Source organism: Leptonychotes weddellii, chromosome 12 (genome assembly GCF_054177405.1).
Source record: "Leptonychotes weddellii isolate Sample4059 chromosome 12, ASM5417740v2, whole genome shotgun sequence".
Taxonomy (NCBI): domain Eukaryota; kingdom Metazoa; phylum Chordata; class Mammalia; order Carnivora; family Phocidae; genus Leptonychotes; species Leptonychotes weddellii.
In genome coordinates this window covers 25,850,343-25,872,501 of record NC_138380.1, presented here as the reverse complement: position 1 = coordinate 25,872,501, position 22,159 = coordinate 25,850,343, and the positions used below count along the sequence as shown (strand labels likewise).

At 37.3% G+C, this 22,159-nt stretch overlaps 1 protein-coding gene across 4 annotated transcripts in view; it reads left to right on the top strand.

Annotated features, from left to right (window-relative positions):
- PTPRZ1 (protein tyrosine phosphatase receptor type Z1) overlaps nt 1-22,159 on the top strand; it is a 167,683-nt gene that overhangs the window by 86,154 nt on the left and 59,370 nt on the right. For all 4 annotated transcript variants that reach the window (XM_081800181.1, XM_081800180.1, XM_081800183.1 and 1 more), the window contains exons 3-9: nt 98-277; nt 2,819-2,970; nt 6,351-6,446; nt 6,942-7,008; nt 12,318-12,475; nt 12,627-12,777; nt 21,226-21,410. In XM_081800181.1, the coding sequence (XP_081656307.1) occupies nt 98-277; nt 2,819-2,970; nt 6,351-6,446; nt 6,942-7,008; nt 12,318-12,475; nt 12,627-12,777; nt 21,226-21,410 (989 nt within the window). The remainder of the gene's footprint in view (nt 1-97; nt 278-2,818; nt 2,971-6,350; nt 6,447-6,941; nt 7,009-12,317; nt 12,476-12,626; nt 12,778-21,225; nt 21,411-22,159) is intronic.

The following is a 22,159-nucleotide window of genomic DNA, read 5'->3' as shown; positions in this document are numbered from 1 at the left end:
TCTATTTTTATGTAACGTATGAACTACTTTATAATATAAAACGTAGCTTTTGCATAGTAATTTAAGCAACTAACTTCTTACTCTTTCCTTTCCCTAGGAGCACTGAATCAAAAAAACTGGGGAAAGAAATATCCAACATGCAGTAGCCCCAAACAGTCTCCTATCAATATTGATGAAGATCTTACCCAAGTCAATGTGAATCTTAAGAAACTTAAATTTCAGGGTTGGGATAAAACGTCTTTGGAAAACACATTCATTCATAACACTGGGAAAACAGGTAAAATGTTTGCATTTTGTTTGTGACTTCAATATGTTTATTGGGCTAAGAGTGTGTTTATATCAGTTTCATTTTATTTTCATTTCCTTCATTTTATTTCATTTCATTTTCTTTGTGTAATGTACTATGAACTGCCTAGAAACTATAGATAGAAGAAACCAAATAGAACCCAGTAAATCAGAAGTTTAGATAACATTTTGAAAATGTGTACAAAAATAAAATGACCGAAGTCATCACATCATGTTCTCCAATAATAGAACAATAATGACGCCTCCACAGAAGACGTGATAAAGATAATGCAGTATACAGCTTATGTCATTTAATAACTCCATCTCTGGTTAAATCACTTAGTTAATCAGAATTTCCTTTTCTTGGACACTGTATTGGCTCTTGTTTGCTCAGCTTCATGCCATGTTCAATATTGGGATACGAAAAAAGCAATCATCTGTAATTAAATTTTAAGAAAAGAAAATAGTAGTATTTCTATATAGAAAGTTTAAAATTATATACTCTCCTTAGGAAGCACTCTCTAACTGCATTTTTTAAAAGACTGTCTTTTTTTCTAAACAAGCAAAATATAATACCATAAAAAATTCTAGTAAACGGTAGAGGGACAAAATAGTTTTCGAAAGTGAACAGCTTTCCTTTTCTGATACTATAGTTTAAACAAAATTATATGTATTTCAGGAAGTTATATAATAAAAGCAAATATACTCATAGGAAAAAAATTTTCTAAATTATAATAGCAGCTATGTTGAGTGGTTTTATCAGTAGCGAGTTTTTTCTCTATTTTCAATATTTTGGTAATGCAATTATTTGAATGTAGTAATTTAATTTTAAGTCCCACGAGGGTAGGAATTTTTCTGTATCAGTTCCTGATATGTAATAAGCATTAGATGTTTCTTAATTAATGAATAATTAATAAAATTATTATATATTGTAAGATGTTAATTAAATACATAAAAGCATATTGCCCCAAATCATGACATTTTCATTACCAGTTTTGAAGGATGTTACAAAGAAGTAGAGCATGTAACCTCTGCTCTATTTTTCTTAGTGGAGTATGGTCAAGCACTTGATCTTTAGAGCCATGCTTTTTAAAGGGTCACTACTGGCTCTTTATTTTTTTTTAAGATTTTATTTATTTATTTGACAGAGAGAGACACAGTGAGAGAGGGAACACAAGCAGGGGGAGTGGGAGAGGGAGAAGCAGGCTTCCCGTGGAGCAGGGAGCCCGATGCGGGGCTCGATCCCAGGACCCTGGGATCATGACCCGAGCCAAAGACAGACGCTTAATGACTGAGCCACCCAGGTGCCCCATTATTGGCTCTTTAAAGTGGAACCTTCAGCAAATTATTTAAACTCTCCCTGATTCAGTTTCCTTATCTGTGAAATGGACTCTAATGGTATCTCTTCCTTCATTGTGTGAGGTTCTGTAAAAATCAAATGTTTAGCACATGTAAAGTACTTTAACACATAGCACATTGTAAGTGATACATGAATGTTGAGCATTATTGCTATTGTGCTTGTTGTTGTTGTTGTTGTTGTTACTAAGGGAAGTTTAGATCTCTAGCTAGCTGGCCAAGATGTTGGATTCAGTCCCTAATGCCAACAGTGGTTTCTGCCTAATGGAACAAAGACTATTTAAATCTGATGGAGACACATTAAAAGGCTCTCAAAAGAAACATTAATCTTCAGACCATTTGTAAGATAGAGTCAAAATGTCTGCTGTGGAACCCAAAGAGGAGAGTTTAAGATTCTGAATTGCCACTCAGGGTGCAAATATCACATGGCTAAACCCCGTCAGTGGGCATGGATTTCCCACCTTCCTTGCCACAGCGTGGGACAAATTCCAGAGCCTGCTGAAGCCTGGGATGATGCTCGCTTGCAGGGATAAGGAGATGGGACGAAAACACCTGCCTGATAAGGAGTAGGAAGGGTTGAAAGTGAGAAGGTGGGGGACACTCCCAAGAGAAGATTTTCTTCTCCATCTTCTGTTCCCTCTCTCTTCACTCTGTGCCCTCACTACCATCAGATGCCTTAGGAAAGCAGAGCTCTGGGGGAATGGCAATCTTAGGACACCAAATGGAACAGGGCAGGTGGACTGGTGGTCTCCTGCTCTTAGAGTCATACAGCAGTCAAGGTCTTTGTTTTAGTTTATATTTGGGGCAATAAGATACATAGAATGTATTTTGTAGAGTTACAAGTTCAGCATCCAAATGGCGCCTTAAGTGTTTTTATTTATTATTATTGTGTTATTTTTTATTTATTGGATAAATGACTTCCTTTTTAAAATTTTTTTATTGTTACGTTAATCACCATACATTACATCATTAGTTTTTGATGTAGTGTTCCATGATTCATTGTTTGTGCATAACACCCAGTGCTCCATGCAGAACGTGCCCTCTTTAATACCCATCACCAGGCTAACCCATTCCCCCAACCCCCTCTTAATGTAACTTTGATAGGAGAAAGTGTAGTTGAAATTTGTTATTTTGATTTTCCGAAACACAGATGCAATTTTGTGTTTTTTCTTTAAAGTGGAAATTAATCTCACTAATGACTACCGTCTCAGTGGAGGAGTTTCAGAAGTGGTGTTCAAAGCAAGCAAGATAACTTTCCACTGGGGAAAATGCAATATGTCTTCTGAAGGATCGGAACATAGTTTAGAAGGACAAAAATTTCCACTTGAAGTAAGTCACTGGCTCTGCTGGCTATTGTTTCATTTTCTAAATCATTGAGATTTTGGGTAGCATATAATTTGATTCATTTATAATCCAATTTTATAATTTATAGTTATATTTTGTTTCTTGGTTAAGGTCTTCCTTCCTCACTAGACTAAGCTCAGTAGCGCCCATACTTGATTTTCCACTCCTGGCAACCCAGAGCGCCACACTGTAGACGTCTGACCAGCCAATGCTAATGAGTAAAAGAATAGATGAAATTCCTTACACAGCTCAGGAGGGGGAAAAGGGGGAAATTTCTTCAATTTACTGGAGAATCAAAGAAATGCAAAATGAAATGGGAACATTTTTCAGCTTTAAAATTGGTTAAAAATATAATAAATAATGAGTATGCAGTGAAACACTTTCATACATGTCTGGAGAGAGTATAAATTGGTAGTTTCCTTGTTTTTACCCAGAACTTTAATGTTTCATTCCCAGTGCCCACCATTTCCACTTGTAACAATGTAGTCTAAAAAACAAAGACATGCTCAAAAATGTATGTGCAAAGATTTATTTACAATAATGAAAAGTTGAAAGAAAAGGAAATGATTAAATGGAGGGGCTCCCGGCTGGCTCAGTCAGTAGACCGTGCAACTCTTGATCTCGGGGTTGTGAGATTACTGAAAAATAAAAATATATTTTAAAAATACATTATGATGGAATATTACAGATCTTGTAAAAATCATGTGTTTGAATAATTTATTTACACAAAAAGGTTCATCATAAGATATTAATGGGTTTTTCTTTTTTAAGATATTACTGCTTGTTAAAAGCAGAATATAAAACAGTATGCGCAGTATCAATATTCTGATTTTGTAAAACATGAAAACTAATTAAATAGTGACTAAGGGCCCAGAATCTGAGTCAAATGGACTAGGTTTGAATACTTACTTCACCATTTAGGTGTTAGTTATCGACATGACATTATACAAATATTTAATTTACCTAAGCTTCCATGGCTCCCTTGTGAAATTGACAGAAGAGTAGTAGCACCTACCTGATGAAGTTATTATGAGGATTAAATGAGAGAAGGAATTACTACTGTCGTAAAAATAATTGAGAGAAACCAAGAAGACATGAATAGTGATTTTCCCTGGGTGATGGCATTTTAGGTACCTTTTCTCCTCTCCTTTAAAATTCCCATACTTTTAAAATTATTTATAATGAAACTGTATTACTTTTATAGTCAAAATAGTTATTGATAATAAAAATAAGATGAGTGAATTACCTGCTATAGGACTAAAAATTTTTAATGTGGATAAGCACATTCTAATTTATAGCTTGTAAATTTACGTTTTTCAATATATTAAATATCCCTAAAGAAAAGCGCATTTATCAAATTTGGTTTGTCAAAGAAATAAAAGTCAATTCATTAAACATATACATTGTCACTTTGGAGAGTTTAGCTCTGTCACAATACTACTTATTTAGAGCAAAGAGGAAAATCAAGAAAAACGCTAACAACAAAAAAAGCCCTGAGCCAGCAAAATAAATGGTACAGAATCTGTGCACTAAATCTCAAATATTTTTCTTATTTAAAAAGCCTCTCAAGTTCTCTCAGAGGGATTGTTTGTTGCTTTTCTTTCTTTAAACTCTCTCCATGTAATTGGGCAAGCAGGGAAATTCAGGGATATCCTTGACTTGGTCTTTTTTTTCTGGTCTCCTGCATCCTACAGTGAGGTCTTAGTTCTGCCCCTAAATGATGTGGGAGGGCAGAAGAAAGTTCAAACCACCTTTGTCTCTTACTTAGATTGTTAAATGCCCCCCAACTGGTCTCCCCCTCTCTAGTCTTATTCTCCGCCATACCGCACCCTCTTCCCCCCGGTCCTGCCACCTCCCCGCCCCTGTTAGACGAAGCGCATCCAGTGTTCTCTGTTGCTCTCCAGAGCAAAGGGCTGGGACTGCCTCGTGGGCTTCCTGGTGTGGCCCCTGTCTGCCCTTCTGGCTCCGTCTCTTCTTCTCTCCCACATGCTCAGCTGCAATCACAGCCAATTACTTCCCACTTCCCACAGTTCTCCTTCTTTCTTGCCTACTGGCCCTTCCCAAGCCGGCCCCACTGACCTGAACATACATTCATCTCTTCTGCCTTTTCATCGGTCAGTTTGTAAGCTGCTCATCCTTCAGGGGTTAGTTTAGCAATCCTTCCTCTGAAAAGGCTTTTTGATCACCCAAGGCAGGAGCCACTTCCATCCTCTGCCCCGCACCTGCGGTTTCTCCGGTCATAGCCCTACCCAAGCATTAGTCTTCACAGAGGCTTTCTGCTCCTCCCTTAATTATTCTTCTAACTAGCTAAATTACCTGATTTCCAAGCTCATCACATGGGGAGCACCAAATTACAAGTGAGAGTAGGGGCCATTGTCAACAGACACATGGGCTGAAGTAGAAATTAACAAGGAATATAGCCTGGCGGCCAAAGAGGACACAGGATAAGGAACTTAACATTCTTCTTGGTATTTTTCAGATAGAAGCAGAAAGTCCTTGAGAGTTTCGCCATTAATAGCATGCAGTATGGGGCACCTGGGTGGGGCAGTCGGGTGAGCGCCTGACTCAGTTTTGGCTCTGGTCGTGGTCTCCGGGTTGTGGGATCAAGCCCCAGGTCAGGCTCCACTTTTTTTTTTTTTTTTAAAGATTTTATTTATTTGACAGAGAGAGACACAGCGAGAGAGGGGTAGTGGGAGAGGGAGAAGCAGGCTTCCCGCGGAGCAGGGAGCCCGATGCGGGGCTGGATCCCAGGACCCTGGGATCATGACCTGAGCCAAAGGCAGACGCTCAATGACTGAGCCACCCAGGCGCCCCCAGGCTCCACTTTTAGCACAGAGTCTGCTTGGGGCTCTCTCTCCCTCTCCCTCTGCCCCTCCACCCTGCTCTCTCAAATAAATAAATAAATCTTGTATTAAAAAAAAAAAACAGAATGCAGTATAATAATGTCCAAAAAAGGTAACTCAGACCATCAAGAAAGGCATGTCCAATCAAAGAATGAAACCATATTTGAAAGAATGCCAGCAAAATAGTTAAAATAACATTGGATAACTTATTACATTAGATAATTGTTCTCGTATATTATTACCTCAGTATTCCCTGGTAATGTCAAAGTGGTCATTTCTGTCCTAGATGTGTCTAACTTTGTATTTCCTTCCTCACTGAAGGATGATAAGTGATAGTAAATGCAGTTGTATGTATGTGTAATTGATGATAAAATATTTTGAAACTATACAGAATATAGAATTATGCAGTTTACAGAGTTTTTCAAATAGTATTCACTGAATTGGTAAATTATTTTATTGTCTCTTTGGTGACTTTTGTGATGTCTTTGTATATAATAAAGCTGTCGTTGTTACATTTCATAGATGCAAATCTACTGCTTTGATGCGGACCGATTTTCAAGTTTTGAGGAAGCAGTAAAAGGAAAAGGGAAGTTAAGAGCTTTATCCATTTTATTTGAGGTAATCATTATACATAGATTTAATGCTAACTTAATTCCTTCTTTAATCACATGATGTGACATATCAAAGCATACTTTTTAACAAATATAAGAGCTCACAAGTGTGATAACTGGTGATCATTTTCGAACAGAACAGTTGGTTGGCTGGTAGGTTTAAAAGGGGACTCTTGCATTCATTAACTGGGTACGTCACTTCTAGCTGGAGCAAACCGTTCGTGAGTGCACAGATTTGCTTATGTGTACATGCAAAGCATCATCAGGATATAGAGCAGAGACTGTGAATCAACATTTTTAAAGTGTACTTTTCTCAGTGGAAAATTTCAAACTTAGCTGTTTTTTGTTTGTTTTATTTGTTTTTATCTTGTGAAAAAAAAAGTATGCATTTGGAGGTTTTTACTTTTGGATACGTAAAATGGAATTTACTAATTTTTTCATTTTATTGAAGAGTTAATCCAATATTTTATCCCATTCTTAGAATGTCATTCTTCTTTAATAGGTTGGAATAGAAGAAAATTTGGATTACAAAGCAATTATTGATGGAGTTGAGAGTGTTAGTCGTTTTGGTAAGCTATTTGGAGAAATCTCTTTCTTCCAGATTTCTATTTTGGATGCATACGAATTTTTATAATATTACAAAAATCAGTTGTTTCAAAAGGAGGAAGGAAAGACCCTTTCAAAGAGAACCCATCTTTTTATACAATTTATACATGTCTCACAAAAGAACTTTTTATCTGAAATTTATTTATATATGTCTCACTAAAGAACATTCTTTCTGAAATTTTTGTCATGTAAAAATCATAAAATGTTAATATAAGTAGGAAGTTGAAGTTTTCTAATTTTATTCTTGAAAATAATCTAATTACATCATGCATTCAAAATGTATTTATTCTGGGGCACCTGGGTGGTTCAGTTGGTTAAGTGTCTGACTCTTGATTTTGGCTCAGGTTATGATTTCAGGTTTTGGGATGGAGCCCCAGGTTGGACTCCATGCTCAGCGAGGAGTCTACTTGGGGTTCTCTCTCTCTCTCTCTCTCCCTCTGCCCCTCCCTTGCACTTGCAAACGTGCACTTGTGCTCACACTCTCTCTCTCTCAAATAAATAAATAGATCTTTAAAAAAATAAAAAATAAAATGTTTTTATCTATTCTGTCTGCATTGTACATTTGTTAAAGACTCTAATTTATAATCTGAAACCAGTTAATTTTATAAAAAATCATATCTTAAAGTGAAAAGAGAATGGTTCCTCAAGTTAAAACTTATTTCCTGGTGGTTTCCTCGACAGGCCCTTTGCTTTACCATTATGACAGGGTATTGGAAGGAGGCCAACACTTATATAGAAAAAAAGATGCCGTATGCTTTGATATTGTTCTGCCTGCTAGCTCATGGATCTTGTCATTTGTCACAGCGAATGCTTGTAACAAGATTGGCAAGAGACAGCAAACCTGTTATTATTGTTATTTTATTTTTAGTAGGTATCCACACACACGGTATTAATGCTGCCCTGAGTTATTAATAAAATAAGGATTATTCCTCTCCGGGAAGCTGCAAACTCTTGAAATCAGGAACAAAATTCATATAGATCCTTTTGGAAAGCAAAAGCCAGGCCTAGGATTGATTCATCTTTGTCAATCACATGTGAGGACCTTAACTGACAGAATTTTCAGAAGTCAGGAATTTGTGAACTCATGCAATGCTGCTTGTATTGGGTTTTTTTGAAAGGTGCAATCAACGCAAGATGAAGTTGTTATCTCCCTCCATCCACTAGATTGCAAAATTCAACACTGAATGCCATAAGCCACACTTAATTTTTCCCTCCATTTAGTCAGAAAGTGGATTCTATCAAGACTGAAAGAAGGCAGCTGGCTTGAATTCCTACACTGAAACTTGTGTAAAATATGAAGTCTGAATGTTCCGGGGCCTGGCATCAGCCTGTGGGGCCAACAAGAGTGGTGTAAACACTGACTTGTTGGTCCTGACTTGGGTCAGTCACTGTGGCATTTTGGCCACTTCTTCCTGAGGTTTCTTCATTTATTTCCGGGGCTCTCTAAAAGGGTCATATGAGGGTCGTATGAGCTTAAGAACCACTTTGCTCATGTTCTTTGGCTAAAGTTTACTTTTTAACATTCACTATCTGCAAGCCATTGAGGGAGGCGCTTAATCAGAGCCCCTGCTGCCACATAATAACCTCCCTGAGAATCTGGATTGCCAACAACACGATTCTGCCTCTATCCCGGCTCTCCATTTGGAAGCAGAACTTACAGTCTCTTGGACTGCCTGGGAACACGTCCTCATCTGCCCGCCATTACTGTTTCCTGTCTCTCTATCCTGCTGCTTGCGCACCAACTTCTTCCCTCTTCTTTTACCAGAAAATAGAATAATTCTCCATGTGTATCAGCTCACCCACTAGATACTTAATATTTCAATATATTCGAGAAGGACACCTGAGCTTTTACCATTGGTAAGTAGTAATAGAGCTAGGATCTAGCTCCTAGTCTGTCCAGAGTTTGTTCTGCCACACTGTGGAGACGTGTATTAGTGGTAAGTGTCAGTTTGATTTGAATTGGTTCTTAGACAGGATCCGTACAGACTAAATAAGTTAAGCCCTCCTAAAGGTAAATGTTTCTATTTTGACAGTTCTTAGACTAAATCTATTTCAGAGTCTAGAAAATCCCCTAGTGCCCAATAAACTGAAGGCTTCCCAGTATTAGCCCTCAGCCATTGCTGGTGGGAACCGAGACGACCGAAGGCAGGGCTTCTCTGTAGACAGACGCCGGAACTGCAGCGGAACTCCCGAATCCTGCTGCATATTCTCCATCTAATGTGAGTTGTTCAACAAACCACACGTAGAACCATCATCAAGATTATAAAATCTATCTTATTCCAATGTGGGCTGCTTACTCATTTCCTATGTTCCTCTCCAAAAGACAAACCCATTTCCCGTTCCTTCCCTCACTCTTATCTTTCTTTCTTTCCCTTCCTTCCTCCATACCTGCTCTGTGTTAGGCACTTCCTACCCTTGGAGTGGAGAGAGAGAGGGTGAGGTTGCATCTATACAAAGATAGCATATTAATATTCCCCAAGCAGAGTCCACAAAAAAAGAGAACTTTTGGTTGAACTCTTTCAAGTTGCAAAGGAAGAGACACACCCCAGGTAACATCATCAGTGATTCTCAAATGGGATTTGTCATTAGAACGGTTTCTGGTGTTAATCTTAATCACAAATTCAGCCCAGGAATTTGTATATTGGAAAGTCCTCGCAGACCGTTTTGACATGGCACCATCTTAAATTTTACTGTCCTAAGTAGTAAGAGTTGGTTTTTTAAAAACATTTTTAAATTTAAATTCAATTAATTAACCTATAACGTATTACTAGTTTCAGAGGTACAGGTCTGTGATTCATCAGTCTTATATAATACCCAGTGCTCATTACAACACATACCCTCCTTAATGTCCATCACCCACTTACCCCATCCCTCCACTCGTCTCCCCTCCAGCAACCCTCAGTTTGTTTCCTATGATTGAGTCTCTTATAGTTCGTCTCCCTCTCTGGTTTCGTCTTGTTTTATTTTTTCCTCTCTTCCCCTATGCTCCTCTGTTTTGTTTCTTAAATTCCACAGTAAGAGTTGGTTTTAAGTATTTAGTGGCTCTTCCCTAGTGCTTGACCCTATTGTGGTCTTTATCTCTCTCCCTACTCGTCTTCCCCCACCTGCTCTCAACCTCCTATAAAAGGGAGCAGCAGATTGATTGGTTAGTCACCAACATATGTTCAAATGAAGAGTGATTGAATGATCATAAATACAGCAGCACTGACTCAGGTGTGATTCTCGCCTGTGTTCACAGTAGTGAGGTGATTCAGATGAAGCAAATGTTTTTGCTAGACATATATTCAAAAAATCACCTTATTCCTATTTTCTCAAAAGACAGTGGTCTAATTGAAAAGCTCTACTGTAATTGAAAAGTCTTGTGTTATCCAAGACAAAAATTTAGGACATATATGTAAATAACATTTTTAAAATAAGGCACAAAACAGTTAGCATTTTAAGAAAGTTCTCCATTTCACCATCCCTATTCAGATCTCACCTCTTTTCTTCCTTTTCTGGCCTTTAGCTTTCTTGGTGTCATTTCATTTCCCGCCTAATTTAGCAGTGAGTCAGTGTTTGGCTCCTTAATTAGTATTCTCCAAATTCACGTTTCCACAGAACATTTTTAAGATAAATTTCGTCTCCAGCAGAAAAAAGAAACAATTGTAGCACATTGATAAGATTAAGAAGGAGGCTTGTTAGGGGCGCCTGGGTAGTTCAGTCATTAGGCGTCTCCCTTCGGCTCAGGTCATGATCCCAGGGTCCTGGGATCGAGCCCCGCATCGGGCTCCCTGCTCTGCGGGAAGCCTGATTCTCCCTCTCCCACTCCCCCTGCTTGTGTTCCCTCTCTCGCTGTGTCTTCCTCTGTCAAATAAATAAATAAAATCTTTAAAAAAAAAAAAAAGGTTATTTAATCAACATTTTTCTGTTTTCCTCTAAAATCTTTATTATTCTGTTCACATGTAGATCTACATCTATTTAAAACTCATTGTGCTTACCTTGTGAAGCAGGGAGTCATGATTCATTTTTTTCCATAGGAAACCAATTAATATAGCACTGTTTACTGAAAAGGCCATCCATTCCAACTACATAGTAATTTCTCCTGTCCTAAATCAAGAGTATGGGTCTGGGTTCTCTATTCTTTTTCATTATTCTCTTTGTCTATCTTTGCATGAATATTTCACTATCATGATATCCATAGTTTTATATAATGGGTCTTTCTACCTGATAATGAAGGTTCTCAGTAACTTTGTTATTGCTCAAGATTACCTTAACTTTTCTTTTCATTTCCATTTAAATTTTAAAATCAGCATCTCAGTAAATACACACACATACACATGTGTGCAAAAGCTTCTGGGATTTTGATAAGATTTGTTGACTCCATAAATCAATTTGGGGACAATCAACACCTTCACAATACTAAATCTTCCAAACCATGAACTTGATATTTCCCATCATTTTAAGATTTTATCTATTACTTTCAAGAAAGTTTTGTAATTTTCAATATAGATGTTGTACATATCATTTGTTAGATTTACTTGTATTTGATATTTTGTTGTTTTGAGTTATATTGCTTTAAATTTCATTTTCTATTGCTTGATATTGGTACATAGAAATATAATTAATTTTGGTATATTGGTCTTATGAACAGTGACTTTACTAAATACACTTATTAATTCTAAGCCTGTAAATTCTTTTCAGTATTTTACATACACAATCATGTATTTGCAAAGTATGATGGTATCATTTCTTCATACCCAACCTTTATGACTTTTTTCTTTTTCTTACTTTATTGCACTGGCCCAGCCCTCCAGTTCAGTGTTAATTAGAAATGGTGATAGCAGGATTTTTTTGTCTCATCCTTTATCTCTAGGGGTAAAGCTTGCCCAATAAGTCATTCTTAAATACAATGTTAATTACAGGCTTCTGAAGATAATCTTCACCAGAATAAGGTTTTCTTTTTGTTTTCCACAAACTGGCATTAAGTCTTCTAAAATGGTTTCACTGTATCTATTAAGATGGTTATATGATTTCTGAATATCTTTTATATGTAAAATAATCTCTCCAGCATCTTGCTAGTGTAAAGTTGAGACATTTAACCCTAGGTAGTGATACATGTAAGGAAATTCAGAATATGTTGGTTTTATCACCATTTTTGAAATATGTCTAGAATATTCTTAAAATTTCATTTATTAAATTTATAACAAACCAAATGTCTCTGCTTTGTAGAAGCTTTGAACTGCTGAGTTCCAGTATTGAGATTCCAACTGAGATATATTTTGTTACTTTGTAGGGAAACAAGCTGCATTAGATCCCTTCATATTGCTGAACCTTCTGCCAAACTCAACTGACAAGTATTACACTTACAATGGCTCATTGACGTCTCCTCCCTGCACAGACACTGTTGACTGGATTATTTTTAAAGATACAGTTAGCATCTCTGAAAGCCAGGTAATCTTGGAAATTCAAACAAAAGCAGTAATTTGAAGTAATTAAAAATAATTATTTTCTAAGCTTTACTACTAAATATCTATTTTAAAGCATTTACAGATGCCTTTGAAGCAGATATGCTAAATTGTATGTTAAATGATCTTTTTTCCAGTTGGCTGTTTTTTGTGAAGTTCTTACAATGCAACAGTCTGGTTATGTCATGCTGATGGACTACTTACAAAATAATTTTCGAGAACAACAATACAAGTTCTCTAGGCAGGTGTTTTCCTCATATACTGGAAAGGAAGAGATTCATGCAGCAGGTGTGTATTGAAATATAATTTTTTACTACTTTTATAGATTCAATGTTATAGGAGTTAATTGTGGAATAATGGAAAATACACAAGACTAAGATTTTTTAAAATATTTGATGATTAGCTTTATAGCTTTAGATAAGCTATTTAACTTCTCTGAATCTCAGTTACCACATTTATAAAATAACATTTAAAAACAGCTGTTCTGGGGTACGTGGGTGGCTCAGTCGGTTAAGCGTCTGCCTTCAGCTCAGGTCATGATCTCAGGGTCGTGAGATTGAGCCCCATTTCGGGCTCCGCACTCAGCGTGGAGTCTGCTTGAGATCTTCTCTCTCTCTCTCAAAATAAATAAAATCTTCTAAATAAATAAATAAATAAAAATTGCTGTTCTTCCCCCACACAAATAACCGCATCTTGCAAATGAAAAATACTGAGATTCAGTAAGGAAAGTGATTTTTTTTAAACACACAGTAATAGATGGCAAAGCCACATAGACAAACTTCCAAATTCACTTTATGGTGTTTGTGCTAAGAGCTCTAGGAAATGAATGACTAATGGGCTGAGGTGTGCAGAGCTTGGGGAGATCACTTCTGGTTGGGGTGGTCAAGAGCCTCTCCGATAGAACGCCATTTGAGTTGAGTCTTGGTGCGTGATTGGGGTTTTAAAGTGCTCACCTTTGTGTTGGCAGCTCTGAGTGGAGAACATAGCACGCAGTAGGGATTGAAAGCAAATGCACTGAATTATTAATGAATAAAAAGGGAGTCTTTCCTCCAGTTTCCTTCTTTGGGGGAAAAGAAGTTTGTTAGGCCCAAGCAACGGACGAACCCCAGGGGCAAGTTTCTGCAGTGCCCTCTGTGTATTTTGAAGTTGACCCACAGTCAGAAGCCTTTGAAAATGTCCGGAGGACACAATCAGGTGCATCTACTGACTTTTCCTTTTCAGTTTACACTGATAGTGGACTGGCTGATGAAAGAAATAGGTGAAGTGGCCTTTGCTTTGAGGACTTAAAACATTTCCAAGTACATGGCCTTCTTTGATCTCAGCTGTACAATGAATTTTTGGCCATCTATAATATTAATCTAATAATCATCTGCTTTTGAAGAGTAGCATTAAAACAGCATGTTTTTATTATTTTAATGTAATGTTTGTGAGAATTACTTCTCCTTTAACAACAACAACAACAAAATAGAGCACAAGACAACAGTGATGAAGAGCTACATTTAACATGACCATAAATTTCTAATTGAATTGCCCCAAAGTGAGGAAGTTTCATTATATTTCTACCAGCAATACTAAATACTATAACATTCTGTCTGGTAAATAATAGGCAACTGATTAGAAAAAAAAAACAAAAACAAAAACTACATTTAAGCATCTCCTTTTAGAAAATACAATAGATCAAATAACAAATGAAATAAATTCGATTTTTATTTGCTACGTACTTTTGTCAGTTGTATTTTATTAAAACCTTTCAGTGGCTTTCCATTGCCTTTAGAATAAAATCCAACCATTCATCATTGCATGGTCCTGTTTAGCACGTACTAGCCTTAGCATTTATTCTCTGCCATTAGCTTCCTTCTCTTGTGCTGACCGAACTCTTTGATGTCCCCTGAAGATGGAAGACCACGTTCTCCCACGTTACATATTACATGCTATTTCCTTATCATGGCATATTCTTCCCTCTGTCTTCACTTGCTTGCCTCCTCCTCATTCTTCAAGACTCACACAGACTTTGCATCCACTGGGAAGCCATCTTTGAGTCTATCTCCATCCTCATCAAGTCTGGCTGTGGCCGGGGCATGGGACTCTGCACTCGTGAAGGTGCCAGGCCCACAGAGTACAAAATCAGTGATGCTCATCTGGAGTCGTGTCGTGTCCTGTGCATCCAAAGTGCACAGCAGTTGCCACAGATGACAATTGTCTGTTCACTTATTTGTCTCCCCCACTGGACACTGAGACCCATGAGAGAAGTAACTAAGTCTTTATCTCCATTGCTGGGCTAACATAAAGCTCTCATTCACCAAATACTCCCTGAATGACAGAAAGAATCCATTTTCATATAATAAAAACATAGCAGGGGTGCCTGGGTGGCTCAGTGGGTAGGGCGTGCAACTCTTAATTTCAGGGACTTGAGTTCAAGGCCCAGGTTGGGCATGGAACCTACCTTAAAAAAAAAATGGCATTGGCTTTTTTCACAAACTGGAACGATTGGATTCTTAGTTTTTCCATCATGAGTATTTGTATTTGACAAGTCTTTATTATCATTTGCCATGGGCATATTCCTGTGATGGTTTTCTTCTTAATGGACACATTATCCCCCTTCTACTTTCTGGTGAATTTGAGAATAAAAATTGAGGATTGCATTTATGTCCATGATTTAATCTTTATTAAATTGAACCTGAAAATAAGTTTTTTTACATGAACATTATTAAAAGGCAGGAAACACAGATAAACACACAGAAAAAATGAAAATTCCCTATAATGTCACCACCCAGAGATAACCGTTAGGAAGATTTTGGTGAATATCCTTCCAGGACTTTTTCTTAAATTAAAAATATATTCTTATATCTCACAAAAATGAGACTACAGTACATATATGTTTGTTGATTTTATTTTACTCGATGATACACATATATCGTTAATGCCCCATTCTTAATTTTTTGCAATATTCCATTGTATAGTCATAACAATTTACTAAACCAGTTCCTCAATTTTGGATACTCAGGTTATATTTATATATTTTGATATTGTAGATATCTAACATCTTCATTTTGACCAAGAGAGAGGGGGTGGCATGAAAATTGTCAGAATTCAGCTTTCAGGAGATGCACTGTGGAAAAATATATTTGCAAAACACATTGCAAATAATTGCAAAAACCATGTGAGGTCTGTATATCTATGTAAACTCCTTGAGGGTAGAGATTAACCCTTACTCATTTTTGTATTCATAGCAGGAACTCAGTAAGCGTTTGTGAATGAATGCGTATTTTACCAGAACATCAGTCCTCTATTTTTGCATTTTTATATAGAGCTGCCATTTACTAGAGACATTTCTCTTTGGCATCGTGGAATGGACACAGAATTTAATAGAACTTTGAAGGAGCTAGTAAAAACTGTCTTTTAGATAATGAGAAACATGTGTGAATCACCATACAAACACAGCATGAGTGTAAAATCAGTGAAGTTCAACATCATCCCATAACTTCCAGGTACCAGACGCTTTCCTGCTGCCTTCTTAGCAAGACTCTCCCACTAAGAAGCAGGGACCTCCTGAAGCACAGTGGGGAAAAGCTTGGGCTTTGAAGTCCAGTAGACTTCTGGTATCAAACCTTGCTGCCAGTAGTTATTAGTTAAATAAAAATTGTCAAGTTACAGGGCGCCTGGGTGGCTCAGTTGGTTAAGCATCCGACTCCTGATTTTGGCTCTGGTCTTGATCTCTGGGTCATGAGATTGAGCCCTGCTTTGGGATCAGTGCTCAGAGGGGAGTTTGCTTAAGACCTCTCCCTCTCCCACTGCCCCTCCCCCTGCTCACGTGTGCTCTCTCTCACTCTCTCTCTCAAATAAATAAAGTCTTAAAAAATTGTCAAGTTACTTCACCTATAAAATTAGAGGTAAAAGGCCACCTTGTTGTGAGGTTTAAATGGGCTAAAGTTTGCAAAGCAGTACAGTCCCCTGAACATAACGTGTCCCAGACTTACAGCTGCTGTTAATATAATGTGTGTATCTACACACTCTTGTATGTGTGTGTGCACATACATATGGGAGCAAGCTATCACAAGTATGGGGTGCTATTCAAGTTTTCCATGTTTAAAGCTTTTGTTTGTTGAATAAAATCATAAAAGCACTTCAGATCTCATTTGCTAGCATTGCAATATATTCAATGCAAACTTTTTTTTTAAGTTTTATTTATTTATTTATTTGAAATAGAGTGAGAAAGAGAGAGCACAAGCAGGGCAGATGGGCAGAGGGAGAGGGAGAAGCAGGCTCCCTGCTCGGCGGGGAGCCTGACGTGGGGCTCGATCCCAGGACTGTGGGATCATGACCCTAGCTGAAGGCAGATGCTTAACTGACTGAGACACCCAGGTGCCCCCAATGCAAACTTTCTTTAAAAAAAATACAATATAAAATGCTTTTCAAGGCAGGTTTGCATGAAAGATTGTCCCTATAGTCTAATATTGTATTTGAGCTGTGAGAAATTTTCTGTACTTTCCTGAAAAATGTCATGATGAATTAAACATCAGTAGACTCACCTTCTTGAAGCTCAGTAGTTTTAAATAGCATTCATTAAGGTCACGTGTACGTAATGCTATGCGCCAACTATACGCAGAAAAGTGACCTGGAGATTATTTACTTCTTAGAAGGTTATATATTTTGTTGATGAAGTTACAGTGTGTCCCTAGAAAAGATTGACTGAATTAGGTAGAATCTGAAAGATTCCTTTTGGCTACTTATCTCAAGTGAGTAATGCAGTCCTTTCGAGCTACAAATCAGGGGCAGATCATTTCTAGTTACTGTATTTAACATTTGTGGCAATGTTTACATGTAGTTTTATTAAGACCTGCTGCTCCCTGAGGGGAAATCACGACCTTAATACTGGTTGTCTTCTGGGTCTGTAAATCTTCAAGTTCTTCACAACAATGTCATCAAAACACCTGTCTCCATATTTTCTGAAGTGAGGCTCGTCAGCCTCGGAGGAGGATGTGATGGATTGATCAGTGTGTATCACAAAGTACTTCTGTCACAGTCTGTGCTAAACTGCACCAAACTTCAGCTCCCTGGGAAATAACTGGGTAAGATCTAATGACATCTTAGGTAATTGTGACATTTTCGCTGCCACTCCCCAAGAATCACCATTTTGTCTTTTTACCTGCACCCACAGTTTTACCCCTAGTCCATGGAGCTAAGGCTGGACCTTCTCCCTCAGGGTATCTCTCCTTCTTCCAAGCCAGGCACATAGAACAGCAAACGTGGAAGGACACTCAAATCTCCCTTGGCCATCTGCATCAACATCTGTGCTTCGCTGAGAGACTTGTCACAGCCAGAGTTGTCATGCCCTCTTCATTTGTATTTCTCCGTCTTTGTTTATTTTCCTTTTTTCCCACTTTTCCCCTTTAACACCCAGTGCTTCACTCTTTGGTACTTGCTCTGCAAGTCATGCGCATTCCTCTGTGTGAGGCATTCACTCTTTTTTTTTTTTTTTAAAGATTATTTATTTATTTATTTGAGAGAGAGAATGAGAGAGAGAGAGCACATGAGAGTGGGGAGGGTCAGAGGGAGAAGCAGACTCCCCGCCGAGCAGGGAGCCCGATGCGGGACTCGATCCCGGGACTCCAGGATCATGACCTGAGCCGAAGGCAGTCGCTTAACCGACTGAGCCACCCAGGCGCCCCAAACAGCACCATCTTAATTTGTATGTCCAGAGTGCCTGGAACCAAGTAGATGAGAATTTAATGTTAAAAATCGGTTTTGAAGTAAGAACACTCACAGCTCCCTTACAAAGGAAACTACATCCTCATTCTATGTGAGCAGCCTTTGCATTTGTACTGAGGCACTTACTTGTAGTCTATGTGACTTGACATGGACCCCAGATTTGTCACAGCCTGGCTCATGGCCAAGGGCTTGCAGGAACCAGATTCTCCTTCTTGGTCAGTGTTCCTGAAAGAATCCGTAACTGTGACCCAGATCACGTGTAGCTTGTGGAAAGGAATCGGGCATGGGATTCAGTCCTAAAGAAGGAAATGAGGTCTCAGTATGGTGCTGAACTCCCTATAATCAAGGAAATTATTTTTTTGTTACTATTTTATTATATCAGTTAGTATCTTGTATCTGGTGTCTGGGTAGATGTTGATCTGGAAAACACTTCCTTGATTTTCAATCCAGATAATGTGCTTTATAGAGTATATATCCTTCTAATATAAGCAAATTTCAATAAATATAAGGAAAACCTGGAAAATTTAGTGCAAATTAATAACTTATTCCATGGTCATTAACCCAGTTTTTTGTTTGAACACCAAGTAGTGTATATAGAATGAACTAGATTATTATTTTAAAAAATCCATTCCTACCTTATAGAAGGGCAGCCCTTTGGCAAGATCATAAACAATATACAGAAGCCCAGGTTTTTCTCTTGAACACATTCTAAAGTATATTATCTTTTCCCTGTAAAATCCCCTCTTTCAGCTAGCATCTAAAAGATAAAATTTAGCTCAGTTTTATAACATATTACTAAGCTATTGATTATCATTAAACAAAAGAAACATTTACAAAGTTCCTAATTAAAATGTAAGTCTATTAAACAAATTACCCATAAGCTCTTACAGATTTATAAAGCAGAGGCAAAGGAATAAAAACTCGATGACAAGGAAATACACGTTTCTTTTTAAAGTCCTACCTTATATTAATGCTGATTCTTAAAATTTGAAACGTCTGCTGATTTCAACTATAAAGGCGAACTAAACACAGACATCCAAACAAAGTAATTTTCTGCTAATTAGGCAGCAGTCCCTTGGGTATTTTTGCAGCTAATAATTTTATATTTTCTCAAGAGATTTTTGCTTTGTGTGCATGCATAAAACTTTAATGCATTTTAAGATAGCTTCATTTTGAGGGAAGAGAATAGTTCACTTTAAATGATTCCTACTCTCTAAAAAGAGGGATTGATTTTTGTAGGACAAAATCTACAAATGATATTGTCCGTAATTGCTTTCAACCTTCTAAAAATGAACTCGGGATTCATTAGAAGCAAGATTGAGGCAGTCCTCTTCCTCCACTGATATAGTTCACATGAGTAGCTAGCTCACTTTTGCGATGATCAATGATCTTCTGCCATCTGGTGGCCACTAAAGAAGTGTCACTAGATAGAGTAAGGACGATGTAGTCTAGACCTAAATCAGAATGCATTTTCTTATTCTGAATTCATGCTTTTTGATGAATTCATGTTTTTGGAGAATTGTTCTCTTACTCCCAAAGGAACACCTCACCCTAAATCCTTAATAAACAAACAAACAACAACAAAACGTAGTTTTTACAGTGAATAATCCTGTCTCTAACTCATATAAAGTTGTACGTGTGTTATTTAAAGTATATATTTTATATTTTATGGGTCATTTATGTACCATTGCTAGCATAGCATACATAGGCTAAAATTCCTATTATTAAATCCTGTAGCTACAATTTGTTTCAATTTACAAGGTCAGTTGTTAGTTTTGGCTGCCCTCTTGTGTTCACAAGCAAAACTACAAGCTAGTATAGACTAAAGGCTTTTTGGTCACATTCTGACGCTGTTGTTGCCTTATTTTTATTGAGTCTTTGTAGCAGTTGACCATTGGTTGACTTATGTCAATTGCATGGTCTCATGTAGTGACTTTGTAACTTCAGGTATCTCCTAGAAGCAAAGCTTGGATTCTCTGAGCATATCAATCTTTAGCTTTAGAGACTTTTCTCCCTCTTTTGCAAGTTTATCTGGCCTATGAATAGAGTATATTTATTGCTTTGCTCCATTAGCACAGTATCATAAAATTTTATAATTTTCATCCTCGTAATTAGTTCAAATTAGCACAGTATGAATGCATTTCAGAAAGTATCAGAATACACTTTTTGATGGGACTAAATTTTTGGCATGATTCCCAGCATGGGCTTGAATTCATTGTAAGAAGTCCCTGAACTATTTTCAAAGTATTTTTTCAGATCAGACAAAGCAAATCTAATTTCCTAAAATTAATCGCTTAATCTATTAATCTGTTAATGCCAAAGTGGGATTTTTGTCAGCAGGTCCAAAAAATACAGAAATGATAGTTTTAGTTGTTCTCCTATGGTTTTCTCTGATAGGGAATTTTAAGTTATTTCAAGGATTTTGAAACAACAAAATGTCTGATAATAGACCCTATTTTATAATTTTAAATTCACCTCATCCTGAGCCGAAGATACCTGTCAGGTACCAAACAAGAGAAATAAAATCATCATGAGCTTGAAGATATCCTTTTTTTATTTATAAAAATGAATTTATGTGCCAGATGTATTCAAGACAGTGTCCTAAACAGTATAGAAATAAAAAGCTGTGGCTCTTATGTTTATAACCTACTGCGGGACTCAGGACCTGTTCAGGAAAAAGTAATATAAGAGAACATGCAATTAATGCAAGAGTAGTGTTAAAGCAAAACAGGTGAAAATGACACAGCTCACTTCAGCAGAGATCAGAGCACGCATAACAGGAGGGAGCATTTGACCTAGACTTCCTGAATGGGAAGGTGGGATGCAGATGAAGGAAGGAGGGGAGGAAGAAGTGTTTCAGATATACGAAAGGTCATAAACAAAAACTCCACAGTGAAGAAGTTTAACTTTTTACCTTCTGTTGAAATAAAACACAACACATTTTCATAGAATATGTTTTACTTGTTAAAATCCTAGAAGCTGACAGCTGTATCAATAACTGTACTTTTTTTCTTTTTGTCTCTGAAGTTTGTAGTTCAGAACCAGAAAATGTTCAAGCTGACCCGGAGAATTATACCAGCCTTCTTATTACGTGGGAGAGACCTCGAGTAGTTTATGATACCATGATTGAGAAATTTGCGGTTTTGTACCAGCAGTTAGAGGGAGAAGACCAAACCAAGCATGAATTTTTGACAGATGGCTATCAAGACTTGGTAACTATAAGATCAGTTGTTTCATATATTGATAACATTATAGTTTAATTTTCATGGAAAGAACTTACAAGACTTTAATTGTTTCATGTATTGACAGCACTAGAGTTTAATTTTCAAGGTAAAAACTTAGAAATGATTACATATTGTTGCCCTAAACTTTGTGTGAAACTCTCCAGTGGGGAGGAGGGAAAGCAGAAACTATACTAAATTAGATCGAAACTTACAGGGTATTACCCTAGGTTCTTAATTGTTTTCGGTTACAGGAAGATCACAGCTTTGCCAACAACAACATTATAGTGTAGACGCTTATAGAAGACTTAGGACCTAGAGTTCATCTAGTGTAGCCTCTCTTTACAAATCAAGGGACTCAAAGAACAGTTAAATACTTCGACCGTGATCTCACAGTTGTGGAAATAATTGAATCTGGAATCTCCGTGCTCTGATACTGTCATATATCATTGCCCCCACCATACTCTACCAGCACAAGAAAATAGAGTAGGGGACTCTTTGCATCAAATTTCCAAGTAACAGATGTGAAGTCAATGGAGTCAGAACTTTTGGAATCCAAGGCAGATAATCTTCAGGAAAAGATCCACTCCCTCCTCCTCCCCACCCATGCACACAAATGAAAGAAAATAAAGTACGGTATGGAACAGCTAAATCACTATATTGTACACCTGAAACTAATATAATATTGTATATTAACTAACTGGAATTAAAATGAAAACTTTTTTAAAAAGTACAGATTC